The 19,296-nt window shown below is 38.3% G+C and overlaps 1 protein-coding gene and 1 pseudogene across 2 annotated transcripts in view; one reads left to right on the top strand and one right to left on the bottom strand.

Annotated features, from left to right (window-relative positions):
* The window catches only part of BAZ1B (bromodomain adjacent to zinc finger domain 1B), a 64,643-nt gene that overhangs the window by 15,561 nt on the left and 29,786 nt on the right, over positions 1–19,296 (bottom strand). For both annotated transcript variants that reach the window (XM_033841391.2, XM_033841392.2), the window contains exons 7-12: positions 12,007–13,708; positions 8,018–8,156; positions 7,386–7,519; positions 5,207–5,312; positions 4,167–4,265; positions 1,649–1,826 (exon numbers count right to left, since the gene is read on the bottom strand). In XM_033841391.2, the coding sequence (XP_033697282.1) occupies positions 1,649–1,826; positions 4,167–4,265; positions 5,207–5,312; positions 7,386–7,519; positions 8,018–8,156; positions 12,007–13,708 (2,358 nt within the window). The remainder of the gene's footprint in view (positions 1–1,648; positions 1,827–4,166; positions 4,266–5,206; positions 5,313–7,385; positions 7,520–8,017; positions 8,157–12,006; positions 13,709–19,296) is intronic.
* On the top strand, positions 18,411–18,865 carry LOC101317358 (large ribosomal subunit protein eL42-like; annotated as a pseudogene).

The raw sequence follows: 19,296 nt of genomic DNA on the forward strand, positions 1-19,296 counted from the left end.
GTGCAAATGACAGTCTCAGGCAAAGAAAAACTGAGAAGGAAAGTAAAAATTTACCAACCTAACAGCTTACAACCTATAAGCCAGATAATACATTTTACATACTTGATCTCATCTAAGCCTCACATTTATTTTATGGATGAGGAAGCATAAACTAAATCACTTTGATCCAAATCATGCTCTTAAGGACTGAAACTACCTTCTCAGCCACACAACACATGCCAATTAAAAAAATACCATTTTAGGGGCTTCCCTGGCGGTGCAGTGGTTGAGAGTCCGCCTGCCGATGAAGGGGACGCGGGTTTGTGCCCCGGTCTGGGAGGATCCCACATATTGCGGAGCAGCTGGGCCCGTGAGCCATGGCCGCTGAGCCTGCACGTCCGGAGCCTGTGCTCCGCAACGGGAGAGGCCGCAACAGTGAGAGGCCCGCGTACCGCAAACAAAAACAAAAACAAAAAACCCCCCCACCATTTTATAACTACAAAGAGAAACAAAGAATGATGATAATCCAACGTTAGCAAGGTGTGGGCCCGGGTTTGGCACAAAGTAGGTTATTGATAGATATTTGCTAAATAAACAAAAAAGTAACTGTAATATTTGAAACAGGTGAAATTCTTTTGGTTGAGTAATTCCTAAAAAAAAATCTTTAAGAACAATAAAGCTGTTTAAACCTTTTTCCCAGGTAATGTACCAAGAATTCATAACCAGACTAATGAAAAAAAGTTACATATGTAAGATGCATATATAATTTGTTAATTCTAATAGCAAAGAAATAGAAATACAAAAGTCTGGCAGTAAAAGATTTACGATATCAACTCCATGTGTTATTATGTACCCCAAAGTGACATTGAAGATTAAAAGAAATGGAAAGTATTTATAAAATGAGGGAAAATTGGAGGGCAGTGGGAGGTTCAACTGCTCATAAAAATCACACAACTATTAACACACTGTTATAATGCAAATGAACAATTTGAAAAGACTCACAAATATTAATGTTTCGAGTTACGTGGACTTTATTATTTAAAATTAACAAAAAAATTTTTACAGTGATAACTCATGGACAGTGTTCTCCAATCTTTTCTCCAGCTTTGTTACCTAAAATCTAATGTGGAACACAGGGTCTCTTGAACTGTTTCACCTATAACACTTAAGGGTCCTTCTGAACAGTAAGCGATAAGACTACTAAAGTGCCTTCACTGAAATGTACCTGTTTAACAGCATGAGTGCTGCCGAACACAAGTATAACTAAGCTGATCAAGTATAGAGAATAAACAAAAGCAAGATACACAATTGTTTCATACCTTACAGCACAGGCATCACATGGGAATGGATAGGTACATGGGAATGGATAGGTTAAATAATGTTATATGAGTAAGACTCCAGGACTAGTTTTCATTCAACTTAATAGAAAAGCTCTTTTTGAACAAAGGTTCTGAGCCAAATACTAGATTTTCCTGGATACCAGCAGAATATAACAAAGGAAAAGTATCATATGTACATAGAGAATTTAGGGTTCCACATGTGTCTTTCAAGACAAATGCAAATATGATTCCCAGGGTCATCTAGGAAAGTCAAGAACAGTATCAGGGAACAATTCCAAATTGAGTTTCCATGAGTAACATTTCAAAGGGTGTTTTCCTTATATTCTTACCCGAGCTTCAAATTCTGATGTTTCTTCCACATAACCAAGTCCTCCCTTTTGTAACCTTGTTGCAACTTCTATGAGATCACTACGAAGGAAGTTTAAAAGCTCCTGGTTGCCATCACAGGATTTTAGACCCAAATTTGGCTTCCGGGCCAGATGAATAGAATGAATAATGTCCTGGTACCTAGAAAAGTTGAGGCAAAGGGGAGGAGGAATAAAGGAACTTTAAAAAATGGTCTATTAATTTCAATTACTTGAATGACATGTTTTATTTCTAGATGACTTATTTAGATCCTTTTCATCTCTCGTTTAATAGTCTCATGTTTCTCACACAAAATTTCAAATTTCTCTTATTCTTGATTCATTTAAAAAACACACATTTTGTTCTGTATATGGTAATTCCAGTATCTGAAGTATGTTTCTTTACCTAGCTCTCATTCATGGTAACTGGTTTGTGTGGTTTTTTTGGGGTGTTTATTGTTTTTTTTTACCAAGAGTTTCTTGATATTTTATCTGTGGAAATTCTTTGAGGCCTGGTTTGAAGTTATGCTCCTCCAAGGAGAGTGTGCATCTGCTTATGTTAGTTGCCAGAAATTGCTACCAACCGGAGACAAACTTTAAATCGTCTGCCTGGATTCTTCACAACACAGAAGAAACATGAATTTGAGCTGAAAACCTACACAAGGACCTTCAGAGTTCACTTTCACACTGAAGATTAACCTTCTGAGGTCACAGTAATAAAGACTCTAATAAGACTCTCTACCCTGGATTCGCCATAAGCTTCACTGTTGGCTTCTTACACCAAAAACTAATGTTCAAGGTCATCGAAGTCGAGTACTAAGTTCCCTTTTCATGCTTAATAATAAGGAGTTTTAATATTATTTTCCTCTGACTATACATTGTGTCTCACTGGTGTTCTTATAAAGGATTCTGCTTTCACTGCCTTCTACCACATAATTTTCCCTTTATTTTCTTCTTTGATCTAAGTGTTATCAAGACAGGACGATTCTGAATACAATTTTAATTCATTTATACATTAAGCAGTGGACCAAAACCAATGATGTACCCATTATCACTCTCAAAAGTGTCTCAAAATTGCAGAGTATGTACTGAACAGTATTTTCCTTCTCTCCTCAATTAAACCTAAATTCCAGCATGAAAGCATGCAGATATTAAAGGTGGCCTTAAGGCAAAACCTATCCCAGTTTTGATAGAAACAACTGCTAGAACAGGAGGGACACTAGCAAATCTAGACGGCACTGATATTGATGCTAATTTTGTAGGCAGGTTTTTTTGTGTGTGGTTTCTCTTGGAGATGTAATTCACATAACATTAAACTCACCATTTTAAAGCCTATACTTTCAGTGGTTTTCACATTTTAGAAGCATCAAAACTACCTAATTCCAAAACATTTTCATCACTCCATAAAGAAATCCCATAAGGGTTAGCAGTCACTCTCAATTCTCCCCGTCCCTCATCCCCTGGCAACCACTAATCTATTTTCTGACTATAAATTTGCCTATTGTGGGGCTTCCCTGGTGGCACAGTGGTTGAGGGTCTGCCTGCCAATGCGGGAGACGCGGGTTCGTGCCCCGGTCCGGGAAGATCCCACATGCCGCGGAGCGGCTGGGCCCGTGGGCCATGGCCGCTGGGCCTGCGCGTCCGGAGCCTGTGCTCCGCAACGGGAGACGCCATAACAGTGAGAGGCCTGCGTACGGCCAAAAAAAAAAAAAAAAATTTGCCTATTGTGGATGTCTCATATAAATGAAATCACACAATATGTGGCCTTTCTATGTCTGGCTTCTTTGACTCAGCAAAATGTTTGCCCACTTTCTAGGATATTTCATTACTTTGTTCCTTTTTATGGCTGAATTTATGGATATACCACATTTTGTTTATCCATTCATCAGTTGATGAATATTTAGGTTGTTTTCATTTTTGGTGCTACTCTGGATACCGACAGAATACTTCTGAATACCAACCAATGTGGAACTGCACTTACAAGGCTGCCTAACTACAATCAGGCTCTCAGTCTGGTGTATGGCGTGTTAGTCAATGAATAGTCCTGCTATCTTGTATATACATCGTTTAAAAGCATACTTTTCCAAACAAGCATGAGGTGTCCAGAAAATATCAAACAACGGGACTTCCCTGGTGGTCCAGCGGGTAAGACTCCATGCTCCCAATGCAGGGGGTCCAGGTTCGATCCCTGGTCGGGGAACTAGATCCTACACGCATGCCACTTAGTTCTAAGAAGCCTGCATGACACAACTAAAGATCCTGCATACCACAACTAAACAAGCCACAGCGAAGATCCCACGTGCAGCAACTAAGACCCCGCGCAGCCAAAATAAATAAATATTTTAAAAGAAAATACCGAACAACAAGAACATAAAAGAGTTACAGACTTTTAAAATTTTTACTTAAGCTTTTATGGATAAACAACAACAACAAAAAACCCCTAAGGTATGTATAATATCTAATGCTGAAGAGGAGATATGAGGAGCGAGATGAAAACCCTTACCTCTTCTCTAGTCTCTCTTTAAGCTGACTTTCTCTTATTCCCTGAGGGTGAAGGCAGTTTAGCAACTCATCCAGTTCCTTTTGACTATCACATAAAAACCTGTAGGGGCAAAAAAACAAAAACAAAAAACCAAAAAAACCCCCTGTTAACTCTGAAAAAAAAGGGAAGAATCAAACATTAAGAAAGGGACCTAGGATTGGTGGTGGGAGTTGGGAAAGCAGAATTCCAACCTTGCTCAGAAGTAGAACAATTTATTGTTTCCATGAGACCTAACGTTAACTTTATCTTAGGACACTGGAGCCAATGTTTCCTACTAAAACTTAATATGAGGGGACTTCCCTGGCGGTCCAGTGGTTAAGGCTCCGGGCTTCCACTTCAGGGGGCATGGGTTCGATCCCTGGTCGGGGAACTAAGATAAGATCCCACATACCGCTCAGAGCAGGCCCAAATAAATAAATAAGCAAACAAACAAACATATAAATAAATAAAAAGTAATATGAGACAAATTTTATAAAGTAAATAGGCACACTTGTCCATATCCCTTTCACAGAGTAAAGTTATATCAAAAAATAAAAGACAAAAGGTCATTAAACTAAAGGTGATCACAGCTAAAGCAGTTAATGCGATCACAAAAGTAGAAGGGACCCTCTCAAAACCTAGCTCCCTGCCTAAAAGCAGGATAGATACAAAGGAAGATTAATGGCTATATTTACAATTCCTTTTCTTTAATAAAGATGAAAATTCTAAATACTTCTATTGCCAAGCAGACTGAAAGGCATTTCCAATACTATGTAAGATCTATCATATAACATACAAAGTTACATTACAAGGAAAAAATAAAATTCTAAACCTTAAAGCAAACAGATATATTCTTATAAAAAAATCAAGTCTGCTTTTAAAGCAACGAGCTTACAGATCCAAGAAATCAAAATCACACAAAATGCTCTTAATAGATAATCACTAACTCACTGGGTTTCACTATATAAATTATTTTCTTAACATTGAAAAAGAAAGAGCAACCAGATGAATGCTCACATTACCATAGATTCTGTCCCTGTTTGGGTATAGTGGTCTCTACAGCAATTTCTGTAGCTGGTCCATGTTGTGTGTTCATGCTTACATTTTTGCCTAGGTTTGCTTTCTTACCTAAGAAAAATTTATACATTAGGCTGAATATAGTACATACTCAATTCCTAGTTTCAAACCTAAGCAGTACACAGTGCAAATTCAACAACCAATAACACATATGCTGCCTATTAAATATATCCACAGGCACAATAGATGCTAATTTCTCTTAAACATCTTACATACAGCACATCATCTGAGACAATTGCTCTCTATACAGCTGAACAGGCAAAGTTTAAGACTGTTACAAGTTATTGCAATAGAATGGAGAGAGATGACTAAATGTCTCAGAGCAAATAAATAATCTGTTCCTTGTACATGATGCTTAGCACAAAGGCATCTGTGGTGAAGCAGACACAACTGAAATATATAAACTACTACAAACTTACCCCTGGAGGCTTCAAATGTCAAATATGATTAGCTTTTTTGTAAACCATCTCCTGTATACTAATATATGACATTACTATAGATAGATCTTAAGCCTGTATTTGAGGCCTTACCTAATTCTACAATTGGTTCTCTCCCCTACTCCCCTTCTCTCCCCTTTAACCTGCAGCACCTTCCCTGCAATACTAACACATAACCTTGTTTAGTCTTTTCAGGCAGGTAATTCTGAAGAAACTCTGCCATGCTGGAACTAGAAAACATGAAGGAACAACATCCACCAGGATGCTCTAGAAGTGAAGGGATGTAGATGCCAGTCTTCTCCTGAGAGCTGTAACTGTGTGGACCTGATTTCTGAAAATAGCCATTAAGCTTTTGAGACACATAAAATCACAGTCCTTCATCCCACTGGAATCTCTCTCAAGTCTGAAGATCCTAACTTCGTATTTACTGCCCTCACCTGGTTATTTACAAAGTCTACCAAAACTAGACTTTTCTACTAAGTACTACAATCTAACAAATAACATAATTCTACAAGAAAATGCCTTAAATTTGAAGTTTTGGGCTATATACTAATTTCCTTATTTAATGATTCTGTGAGTTTAAAAGTTTGGGTTATGAGTTTCTCTAAAATGAAAGAAAACTACTTTTTGAGAAGCAATTTTCATTAGGTTATATAAAGTACAGCTGGAAGGAAGCTTATGTATCATCTAACGCAATGGTTCACAACAGAAAGCCATGCTGCCTCCTAGGGAACATTTGGCAATATCTGGTGACATCTGGTTATCACTAATGGCATCCAGTGGGTAGAGGCCAGGGATGCTAAATAACTTACAACATGTAGGACAACCCCCCACTACAAAGACTTATCTGGCCCAAAATGTCAACAACAGTGAGGCTGAGAAAACTTGATCTAACCTAACCATCTGGTATTTTTAAATGAAAATTTTTTCTTTTAATTTTTTCTTGGGGGGGAAAAAAGAAATATATACACACACACACACTCACACACACTCACATACACACACGCACATCTATGTATAGGTCAAGAAAGACTATATACACACAAATATCTATATTTAGAAAAGTACACTTTTCTATTTTACAAACTGAACATACTCATGTAACCAGAACCCAAGTCAAGAAGAAGAACATTATCAGTGCCCCTTATGACCCTTCTCAGTCACTTATTTCTAGTTATATATTTGCTGTGTTTCTCCTCACTAGAATTTTAGTTAATTGACATTCAGGACCTTTTATGTCTTGTTTGCCATCTTGTATCACAGCACATGAAAAACTGGTTGGCAAATAAGAGATGCTCCATAAATATTAAATAAATGAATTTTTAAAGTGGAGGAAAAAGACACATAACCACCTTCTTGGCCCCTTACCTCAATTCCAGCCCTTGAAGTACCTACAAAGAGACTTCAAAGGAACAAAGTTTGAAAACTACTTGTATAAATCTAATACCCAAATATCCTAATATTCAAGTTCTTTATCTTTTCATGCTATGCCTGGAACAAAGTCGATAATCAAATGTTAAGTTTCCTTCCTTCTGCTATGCATTTCACATCTTCCCACTTCACTCAAATAAATCTACCTAAGAAGGCAATAAAGAAATTTAGAAAGTAAAAAAAAAGTGACAGAGGAAAGACAGTCTTAATATTGACCCTACTTGAGCAGGGTAAACTAACTAATAGATATACATACTACGGGGACAGTAATCCTCATCAGGAGAGTCTGCACGGTCTTTTCGGTGATGGCTGAATCGGTAGTCAATGCTGTCATGTACCCAGCCTTTCTCAATGAACAAACCTGGAACTTCATCTGAGAAGAGCCAGTATCTACAAATCACAACCACATATTAATGTGTTAGTGAAAGATCATGAGCACAGGATGACTTCATTGTTGAGGAAGATGATTACAGAATATCACTGAACGTTCAGCAGATACAAATCCTAAAGTAAAGCACAGAATACTAAAATTTTGGGAATTTGAGATTCATTTATTATCTGTAATTTTTATAACTTCTAATATTTCACTACTTTAGGTTCCACACAATGTATGCATTTAAAATATCTTACCATTTTTAAAGACTTCTATTAGGATTACATTTCTTCTATCACCATAATTTAAGCTTCATATCTGTGGTATCTTTGAGGACAGGGTCATGTCTTTAACTTCATAACCCTAGCATTTGGCACAGTAAATATTCAAATAAATGTGTGATGAGCAATTCTGTTTCCAATATCCACGAACAGGGAAGCTTGTCTAGTCTTAGTACAAACTAGCAACAATATAGCAGCCCTAAAAGATGATAAAAATTAAGTTTAATAACTCACCTATTATGGTTTCGATCTGTACCAATTGGAGTCCTACGCATGACTAGTTTTGCTTTGGCAATTCCTTCCTGGAAAGCCTTCTCAGCAGCTGCTTTGTGCTTTCGTATTCGTTCTTCTTCAGCTTCACGTTCTAGTTTCACTGTTAAAGATAAAATGAATCAATTAAGTTTTTTCCTAGTAAATTTTACTCTTACAAATTTAAATAAGATATGGAGTGAAATGTGCCTGGTATTAAGTAGAAATCTTAGTTTCCTTCTCCTAATTCTAAACTGTTATAAGAAATAATGTGAAAGGCAGCAATTTCTATCTGATCCTTCTATGTTCTTTGAATTTTGGTGATGTCTCAGCCATCAACTCAGTGCAAAATCTTTTCTCTCCAAAATTTAACTTATTAGTTTTATAATAAATTAATTTTATTTTATTGATAATTAATTTTAAATGTAAAGTTAAAATAGTCCTTAAACGGAATTAACTGAAACATTTTCTGACAGGACCAGCCACAGGATCCTCAAAATGATCAGGATGACTAAAACCAAAATAGCTATTTCAAAATAAGACATATTTCAGTCCTGAGGAATTTAGAAAAAGGAGTGAGAAAGCAAGGGCACAGAAGCATCAGCAGATAATAGTAATTATTGCTTCTTTAATACTATTCTTTGAGTTATTCAGCAAGTTGCTACTGTTAATGATGAAAAAAAAGTTTTAGTCAATTTATTTCTGATCATTCATTTAATAAGTTTATTCTACCCAGACAGAAATTTCCCTCAATAATGAAAGACACCCAGGAATCTTTCCTTTTAAGTTTTTCCACAACTGTCACAAATTTTGATACTGTAAGTAAAGGGCACTGCTATTTACAATGCCAGCAATTTTACTGCTGGTACTCTATTGATGACAACATCCACAATGTAGCGAGAATCTGGAAAATGCATCAGTCTACAGATGTTACTTAAAAATTTAAGTCAAATTTCATCTATTTAAAACCAATATGGGGGAATTCCCTGACAGTTCAGTGGTTAGGACTCAGTGCTTTCACTGCTCTGGGCCCAGGTTCAATCCCTGGTCAAGTAACTACGATCTCGCAAGCTGCACAGTGCGGACAAAAACCAAAACAGAACGGTATGGTATTTGTTACTTTTAATAAATGGTTTTCTAGCCTGAATAGAGTTGTACGTTTGAAACAATGATTACAGTAGAAATCAGTACAAAGGTCAATGACAAAAAGAGTAATGGCCAAATCACAATAAAGGAAAAGCTCCTTCTCTTGCAGGTACAAACAAACAAAAAACAATCTAGGGAAAGTCATCAAAAAAAAAAGACCAAATTTAGTTCCAGAGGTTACAGCACTGAGCTAGACATCAAAAGACCTGAACTCTAATTCAAATACTATCCTTGGCAAAGTACTGATATTTATTACATATTTTATAATTACATTACAGGGACTTCCCTGGTGGTCCAGTGGTTAAGAATTCACCTTCCAATGCAGGAGACGCAGGTTCAATCCCTGGTTGGGGAACTAAGATCCCACATGCCACAGGGCGACTAGGCCGGCGTGCCGCAACTACTGAGCCCTTGCGCTCTAGAGCCCATGTGCCACAATTAGAGAGAAGCCCGAGTGCCACTACTAGAGAAGCCAGAGCGACACAATGAAGATCCCACGTACCACAACTAAGACCAGACGCAGCCAAATAAATAAATAAAATTTAAATATATGTATAATTATATTATATATTTATAATATTCTGTTTCTTGTTTCTCTGTATCAATAATCAACTTATTTCTGGCTTCTCAATTCTATTCAAGACACTGTGGTATTGGTGTAAAGACACACATAGCCAGAAATAAGTTGATGTGTCTATAGTCAAATTAACTCAAAATGAATCAAAGACCTAAATGTAAGAGCTAAAACTCTTAAGACTTTTAGAAGAATACACAGGAGTAAATCTTCATGACCTTGGATTTGGCAGCAGATTCTTGGATTTGACACCAAAACCACAACCAACCAAAGAAAAAATAATAATAAATTGGATGTCATCAAAATTTTAAAAATTTGTGCTTCAATGGACACCATCAAGAAAGTAAAAAGGGGCTTCCCTGGTGGCACAGTGGTTGAGAGTCCGCCTGCCAATGCAGGGGACACGGGTTTGTGCCCCGGTCTAGGAAGATCCCACATGCCGCAGAGCGGCTAGACCCATGAGCCATGGCCGCTGAGCCTGCGCATCCGTAGCCTGTGCTTCACAACGGGAGAGGCCACAACAGTGAGAGGCCCGCGTACCGCAAAAAACAAGAAAAAGTAAAAAGACAACAAACACACAAAATGGGCGAAAATGTTTTTGGATCATGTATCTTAAGGGATTTGTATCTAGAATATATAAAGACCCCTTGTAATTCAATAATAAAAAGAAAGGGGCTTCCCTGGTGGCGCAGTGGTTAAGAATCTGCCTGCCAATGCAGGGGACGTGGGCTCGTGCCCCAGTCCGGGAAGATCCCACATGCCGCGGAGCGGCTGGGCCCGTGAGCCATGGCCGCTGGGCCTGCGCGTCTGGAGCCTGTGCTCCGCAACGGGAGAGGCCACAACAGTGAGAGGCCCGTGTACCACAAAAAAAAAAAAAAAAAAAAAGACAAATAACCCAATTTGAAAATGGGCAAAAGATCTGAATTAATATCCTCCGAAGAAGATATACAAAAGACAAATAGGCACAAGAGAAGATGACATCATTAGTCATCAAGGAAATGCATATCAAAACCACAATGAGATACCAATTCACAATCACTAGAATGGCTACAATCAGAATCATAGAATAACAAGCTTTGGCAAAGATGCAGACAAGTGGAGAAATTACAACCCTCATTTACTACTGGTAGGAATGTAAAATTGTGCAGCCACTTTGAAAAACAGTCTAGGACTTCCTCAGTTAAACATAGTTACCATATGATCCAGCAGATCCATCCCTAGGTATATATACCCATGAGAAATGAAAACATACGTCCACACAAAAACTTGTACACCAATGCTTGTAGCAGCATTATTCATAATAGCCAAAAATGATTAAACCAAACCAAACGTTCATCAACTGATAAATGGATAAAAACAAAATGTGACATATCCAAACAATGGAATAATATTCAGTCATAAAAAGGAATTAAGTACTGAGACATGCTACAGCCTGAACCTTGAAAACATGGTAAGTGAAAGAAGCCAGTCACAAGAGACTACATACTTATTATACAGCTCCACTGATATGATGTATCAGAATAGGCAAATACAGAGATACAGCAGTGGACGGTGATTGCTTAGGGCTGGGGAGGATGGGTATAGCTAAAGAGCATGGGGTTTCTTTTTGAGGTGATGAAAATGTTCTAAAATTGACCATGATAAAGGCTGCACATATCTGTGAATATATTAAAAAACAATGAACTGTACAATAAACGTGGATGAATAATATAGTATGTGAATTATTTCTTAATAAAGCTGTTTTTTAAAAAGTTCAGACTTAATGGTGCTATGAAAGCCCCAAATTTTTACTTCCTTACATCTTAATAAAGGAAAGATTAATATCTGAGTTGGCAACTGTGCTGAGGGCTTCAAATACCTTGTCATTCATTTGTTATGACAATCTTAAGCATATGAGGAAACTGCGGCGTGGATAAGCAACTTGCTCAAAGAACTATAGCTAAGTCGCAGGTACCCAAGTCAGTCCATTCCCAGGTCATATGTTATTTCCACTATGTCTGTTTGTGGATTTGGTCCTTTACTAAGCCAGAAAAGATGCCAACATCACACTAATCCAAGTCAAACTATCATTAACTGCAGAATGCCAGGCTGAACACTCCTGCTAGAATCTAACATACCTAGAAGGGTCGGGTTATTACACACAGAAATAACTAAATAGTTGTGACAAACGAAGATGCTACCATTACCTCAGTAATTTCCTTTCTTCTACTATCTCCTAAAGGGCTTCCCCTTTTCTCTCAACACAAGATTTTACCTTTCATTTCTCTCTCCTGAATTTCCCGCTCCTTCTTAGCCTGAATGGCAAGCAGCCGTCTGCTCTTCACGGCACTGATCATGTCTTCAGCTTCCATATCTACCTGGGGCTCAAACTTCACGACTTCTTTTTTCCTATCAGCTTTGCCTAACCCATTCTCCTCTTTTCCATTTTCTTTATTTCTGGCTTCCATTTCTTTCCGTTTCTGTTTCTCTGCTCTCTTCTTATCATTTTCTTCCTTCAATACAGCAAGCCGTTCCTTCCATAACTCTGCAGACATCTGCTGCCTGGTTTCCATGTGGTCCTGCACTGAGTATGTCATGAGAATCCGGTGGCAGAGTGCTGTCAAGATCTGCAGTTTCTCCTCTGATGTTAGCTCAAAAAATTCAGAGGTCTCCAGCTTTTCTAGGAACTCATCTTGTACCTCATTGTCTTCAAATGGTGCTGAATCTTTGTTGTCATCTGTGTCTGAGCCCTCACTTTCTTCCTGAATGTCAGATTTGCGCAAGCAGAGCCGAACCAGCTCTGAAACAGAATGCAGAGTCAGAGGGATTTCTGACAGCTTCATTCCCAATTCACCATAGTCTTCTGCTATTTCATCTTGTAACAAGGTCTGTAAGAGGATGACCAACACTCTATTCAGGTATAAAAAGCCACCCTTTTCTGCACTCAAGGCTTCCATAAGGGACACAGCAGTAATAGGATACTGAGCATCTGGTAAGAGTAACCCAGAATAACAGCTCAAGAACTCCACCACCATGGCCACATCCCCAAAGAGTGTATTGGGCAGTCCTTCAGGGGTATCCACCAATTTAAATGTTGGAAGGTTTTTGCCAGTTAACTCTTGGTCCTCGTACCGCTTCTGTTTCTCTAGTTTCTCGAGCATTTCTTTCTCTCTACGTTCCTTGGCTTTCTCCTTCAACTTTTCTTTCAGCTCCTCTCGTTTCTTTTTCAAATATTCTTTGCGCTGCTCTTCAGACATAGAAGCCCATCTCTTTTTGTGCTCTAGAAGCTCAAAGCGTTTTTGAACAATACTTCGCAATTCTTCTGGGAGACGAGCTCTATCTTCACTAGAGAGGAGACGAGCTGTTTTGGAGATAACACAGGACAGGGCACTCTTCTTGTCCTCCCTGTCTTTGTTTTCTTTGTAGTAGGCGATAAGGTGGAGGGCAGCAGGAGGCAGATGTTTATGAGGTTTACTAGAGGACCTAGGTGTGCCCCCAGAATTCCTCGGGGCTCGTGTCACCTTCTGAGTGCCTTTGGCCATGTCCAACAAAGTCATCTGCTTCATTTTGGTTTTAGGAGTCTTCAAGCCCTTTTTTGGAGATTTGGAATTCCCTGTGGATTTCTGTCCATTCAGAATGCCTTTGCTTCTGCCCTTTGCTTTCAAAGGTTTGTCACTATGCTTCCCTGATTTCTTGCCAGGTGGGCCTTTCTTAGGAATGTGAAAGTTAGCATGTAGCTTGTTGGGCGACATCATCTTCATCACTTCCTCCAGATGCTCTTCTGGAGATTTGGAATTCTTTGAGTTCTTCACTTTGAGTGGTGAGCCATTCAAGGATTTCTTCAAGTGTACATGACACCATAACTTAGGATTTAGTGGTGAACTGAGAGAAGAGTTGTCTGTCTTGGATTTCTTTGAGGGCTTCCTGTCTGGAGATCCAGTATTCTTCCTCTTAGTAGAGGGGTTGAGAGTCATGTACTAGAATTTAAGAACAGGAGCAAAAATAGTTTTAAAAACTAATTTAAAGAAGCAATATTTAAGCATCCTAAAGGCCCTCTTCCCCATCTATTCAGATAAAGCTACATATTCATTTCTCTTCATAGACACTCCGTCCCTGAAAAAAACAAAGCCATGAATGTTAGCTAATGTTTTAGCCATATCAACACAAAATTCTCTTGATACTCAGACTTAAAAATCTATACTCCGGGACTTCCCTGGCGGTCCAGTGGTTACAACTCCATGCTTCTACTGCAGGGGGCATGGGTTCAATCCCTGGTCGGGGAACTAAGATCCAGCATGTCGTGCGATGTGGCCCAAAAAAACATCTATACTCCAATATTAGGCATTTTTTGCTATATAACTAGTTTTCTTCTTATATATAGATTAGCAGTTCTTAAATACCTTAATGAAATCTATGAACTCTTTCCCCAGAAACATATAAAAATCATGCATATAATTTCAGAGTCCATGGGTCCCAGACTAAGGATACTTGATCTAGATAATGTCAACATCTGAGGAATTTTAAAATTATTGCTCTTGAGACAGGATTGTATTTTTGTCCTTTAAACCTTTAGTACAACTAGGGGTATTCTATGTTTAGAATGGTAGAAAGTACACCATTTAAGTATTTTTGTTTAAATTCAGAAACATATTTTCTTATTAAGAGTATCAGTAAGTATACTAACGACAACAAAACACTGCTCACAAATAAGGAGCCCTCCTGATCCTGGCTCCTTAACCTCCTCTCTGTCTTCGCCCCACACCTCAAGAACTCTTTCCCACGAATACATTATTAACTACAAGCCCCATAGGACTTCCCTGGAGGCGCAGTGGTTAAGAATCCGCCTGCCAATGCAGGGGACATGGGTGCGAACCCTGGTCCGGGAAGATCCCACATGCCGCAAAGCAACTAAGCCTGTGCGTCACAACTAGTGAGCCTGGGCTCTAGAGCCTGCGAGCCACAACTACTGAGCCCATGCGCCACAATTATTGAAACCCGCACACCTAGAGCCCGCGTTCCACAACAAGAGAAGCCACTGCAATAAGAAGCCTGCACACTGCAATGAAGAGTAGCCCCCGTTCGGCGCAACTAGAGAAAGCCTGTGAGCAGCAATGAAGACCCAACACAGCCAAAAATAAACAAACAAATAATAAATAAATTTATTTAAAAAAAACCTACAAGCCCCATAAGTTCTCAAACACACAATTCTCTCTTGATCATCCCCTCACATCTTTCAAATCCACTCCCTTTAGTACCCCAACTCTGCAATCCTTCAATCCCAGCAGGACCCTTAAATCAGTTAATTCTATCACGTTTTCACCAATCTCACTTCTTTGTCCTTCTTAACTCAGGTTAAGTTCCACAGACAGTCATTCCAATCAATCTTGCATAAACCTACAGTTCCCTTGTCTCTCTTGCTCTATTATATCAAGTTACTCCTAGCCTGCACTTGTTAAGCTTGAACATGACTAGAATAAAAGACACAATGACAGTGTGCGGACTTATTTTAAATTCATGATCAGGTACCTCAGATGGATCCTGAATGCCACTCAGTAATCACAATATATTCCCTTAGTCCATTTACCTTCTCACTCTCCTGGATATACATCTTTTCCTATCTCCTAAAATCTCCACCTTATCCCCATTATACAGAATTAGTTAATAGGTTAGAACCCAGTCAACCTGCCATTGTTTCTGTTTAAATGTGCATTGAAACAAAACCAAAAACACTGTTGATTTTGATGTTTTAAAATATAATTACAAAGAAAAAAAGCCTGGCAGTTAAAACACATACTACATGAAATAATAGCCAAGCAATGAAAAAGTATAGCCAATTCAAAAAAAGTTTTTTTTGTTTCAAGTGATTAGGAGAAAGACTAGATAACCCCTAGAATACTTGACTTCTATTACCAAAAGCAGCTAAGCACATAAAAGGCACTCAGAGACTGCTGAGTTTAAGTTTCTGAGTGGAAAGGACTAACTTGCTAAGAAGCAGTCTGGAGGCAGTGGATAAGACAGGCTAGTGTGAGATGAGACTACAGGCCAGGAAACAGCTGAAGACTATCGAATATGAAATTAGGACCCCTTTAAAAAGGCAACAGAGAAACAGCTATGGTGAAATAAATCTCAAAGATGCTACACAACAACACCTATGCTCCTGTTGAAGTAAACAAAACAGGTACAATAAAATTTAATAAGTTGTACTACAATGCCAAATAAGCTTTAAACATTAAGGATATAATCATCAGAGAAACAAACTCATAGAACCTAAGCAGCACAAGAGGTAGAAATATGGTCTGCAATGAATGAGTGGCTATACTTAACAAATCCTTCTTCTGGCTAAGTTCTCTAACTTTAAAGGTCAATCTGCCTTTTAAGAACTACAGGCAATTGCAGGTTACTGTTCCTCCAGCTGGCTGTTTTTGTTCCCTGACCAAAACGGGATGTTTTGTTCCTCAATTATCATCCTCAGTATGGGCTGACAAAGAGGTTTCATAGTTTATAGAACATAAACATTATCTGTGACTCAGGGGACACTTTCCCCAGAGGCAAGAATTTCTCCGTTCTAGTTCCCCAGAACTATATTTTAAAATGTTAAAAAGAATAAGCAAAGGTAACTTATGTATGATTCCATTCTTCTTGCTGGCAGTAATATTACCAAAACTCCAGAGAGGACAATATTTCAGAGACCACCCTACAAATCACGAATAAGACCCAAAACTACCCTGGCAGGAATTAAGGACAAATATGTGCCTTCCAAAAGTTAATCATCCACTTCAGCTAGCCTTGGAAAATCTTCAGAGTACAAACATAATGGATTGATACTTTTTCTAGTGAGCAGGATAAGAGATTATCTCTAAAGTCATTCTAAAATAAAATTTATCACTAAAAAGGAGTTTAGTGTGAGACTATGTTTCATTTTTACCATTTTAAATAAATATCTAATAGGGTCTATTATAATTGGGCCACTTCTTAATTTACTGATTACATTTCTTTCTATTTAAAAAGTCACTCAAATTTAGCATAAATTTCTTCTACTTAGAAGCACTCTATTATGCAGAAATAATGCAAGAAAGAGCTGGGATGGCTTAGCCATGAGATGGTCCAGCAGCCCATTTTTATCTATAAGGTGTGTTTTTTTGCCAAGCCACACCACATTAATTTTTTTTCTTAAAAATGAAAGAAATTAACTCACCCAACCCCCTCCCAAAAGGCCGGCTCCCCGCGTGAGCAGTCCTTCAGTAACTGGATCATCTCAGCATAGGGCATGCTGGGCAGTCACAGCCAATGGGAGCCGGCATGGCTGGACTCAGGGGGAATCTGAAAAAGTATAAAACCACTTATGTGCTAAGGGTCTCCCCTGTCCCCCATTCAGCATAAGTAATCTACCAGAGTAGTGCATAGAGAAGGAGAAAAGAATGGGCATCTGGATTAGCAGTATTATAGTTTTCTGGAAAAGGCCCTTCTTAACTGCTAAACAGGGAAAAATATTTATGTATGTATTAGCAACACGAGAGGCTATAAGAAAAATAGTGTAAAAAAAAAAAAAAAAAGGAAAATAGTGTATACAGTTCCATACTTGTTCCCTGTCACCTGGAACGAACCACCACCACAAATGAGAAAATCTAATAAGATAAAAATGAAGAAACTTAATATTTATAGCAGCTCATTCAGATGCTAAACTTAACTTACTAGTAAGCAGTCAGAACCCTAAACTAGAAAACTTTGGCAATCTGCATTCTGATTCTATTCCACTCTTCTCATTCACCCCAGGAATGATGTTAGGAGTTTTAAGGCAACATTCATATAGTGTGCTTGTCTCAATCTCTAGATGCCTTTATCAGCAAATCTGTGAAATGTGTTACTATACAATATTTTTAAGTGCTTTGAAATTAATGTAATTTATTTTTAAAAGTACTACTGCTCTATGGCACTTCCCTGGTGGTCCAGTGGTAAAGAATCCACCTTACAGTGCAGGAAATGCGAGTTCGATCCCTGATCAGGGAACTAAGATCCCACATGCCATGGGGCAACTAAGCTCGTGTGCCTCAACTACTGAGCTTGCGTGCCTCAAATAGAGCCCACGCACTCTGGAACCCATGCACCACAACTAGAGAAGAGAAAAAACCTGCATGCCACGACTGGAGAGAAGCCCACACACAACGAAGAGCCCGTGCCGCAACAGAAGATCCCGTATGCCTCAACAAAGATGCTGCAACTAAGACCCGACACAGCCAAAATAAATAAATAAATAAATAAATAAATAAATAAATAAATAAATTTTTGGGAAAAAGTACTGTTGCTCTAGTGTCTAATTCATAAACAAACTTCAAGCACCAAAATTTAATCAAAGAAAAATCTTAAGACCATAAACACTTACTTGAAACATCAGTTATTAGGAGAGATAAGAAACATCTTTTAAAATGTATAATAATTAGTATCACTAATAATGAGACAAAATTACACCATGTGCCTTCTGAAATGATTCACTGAGAAGAATACAACATCAGTTCTGTGGTATTACTAAGCATGAGGAAATAAACTTAAATTGAGGAACATTATACTAAATAATTGGTTTGTATTCTGAAAATTATCAAGGTTTTTAAAAGACAAAGGAAAACTGAGGGACTAATCCAGATTAGAGAAGACTACAGAGACATAACAAGTAAATGTAATACATGATACTACCCTGGATCCTATTAGGGCCAAAACAAAATATGTTTGGCTAAAAGGATGTTAATGGGACAATTGGCAAAATTTGACTAAAAACTGTAAATCACTTCTTTCCACACCGACAGTGCTCTCGCATACATGGTAACCATTCCTAAAACCTGCTGGATTTTCTGTAATTAGTGTTGCAAACCTGCCCACAAAGTGATACAGTACAAGAAGCGCAAGGATTCTCTGTATTCTCCAAGGAAAGGAATGTTATGACAGGAAGGAGAGTGGCTATGGTGGACAGACTAAGCTGGTTTTCCAGAAAAAGGCTAAATAAAACCACAAAGAAGATTTTGCTGAGGCTTGAATGCATTGAGCCCAACTGCAGATCTAAGAGAATGCTGGCTATTAAGAGAAGCAAGCATTTTGAGCCGGGAGGACGTAAAAAGAGAAAGAGCCAAGTGATCCAGTTCTAAGCTTCATATTTTGTTTTATTATGAAGATAATAAAATCTTGAGATTACGTTTACTTTAAAAAAACTACAGATCAGATAACAGTATCGTTTTCATGTTAATTTCTTGATTTTGATCACTGTACTATAGTTATTATAGAAAATATCCTTGTCTTTTAGGAAACACATATTCAAGTATTTTGTAAAAGGGTATCCTGTCTTATAACCTACTACCATCAGCTCAGAAAAAAATAATGTGTATAAAGAGAAAAAAATAATAGGGACTCCCCTGGTGGTCCAGTGGTTAAGAATCCGCCTTCCAATGCAGGTGACGTGGGATCGATCCCTGGTCGGGGAACTAAGATCCCACATGCCGTGGGGCAACTAAGCCTGCGCCACAATTAGAGAGCCTGTGTGCCACAACTACTGAGCCCACACACCGCAACTAGAGAAACC

This window comes from Tursiops truncatus, chromosome 15 (genome assembly GCF_011762595.2).
Source record: "Tursiops truncatus isolate mTurTru1 chromosome 15, mTurTru1.mat.Y, whole genome shotgun sequence".
NCBI lineage: Eukaryota > Metazoa > Chordata > Mammalia > Artiodactyla > Delphinidae > Tursiops > Tursiops truncatus.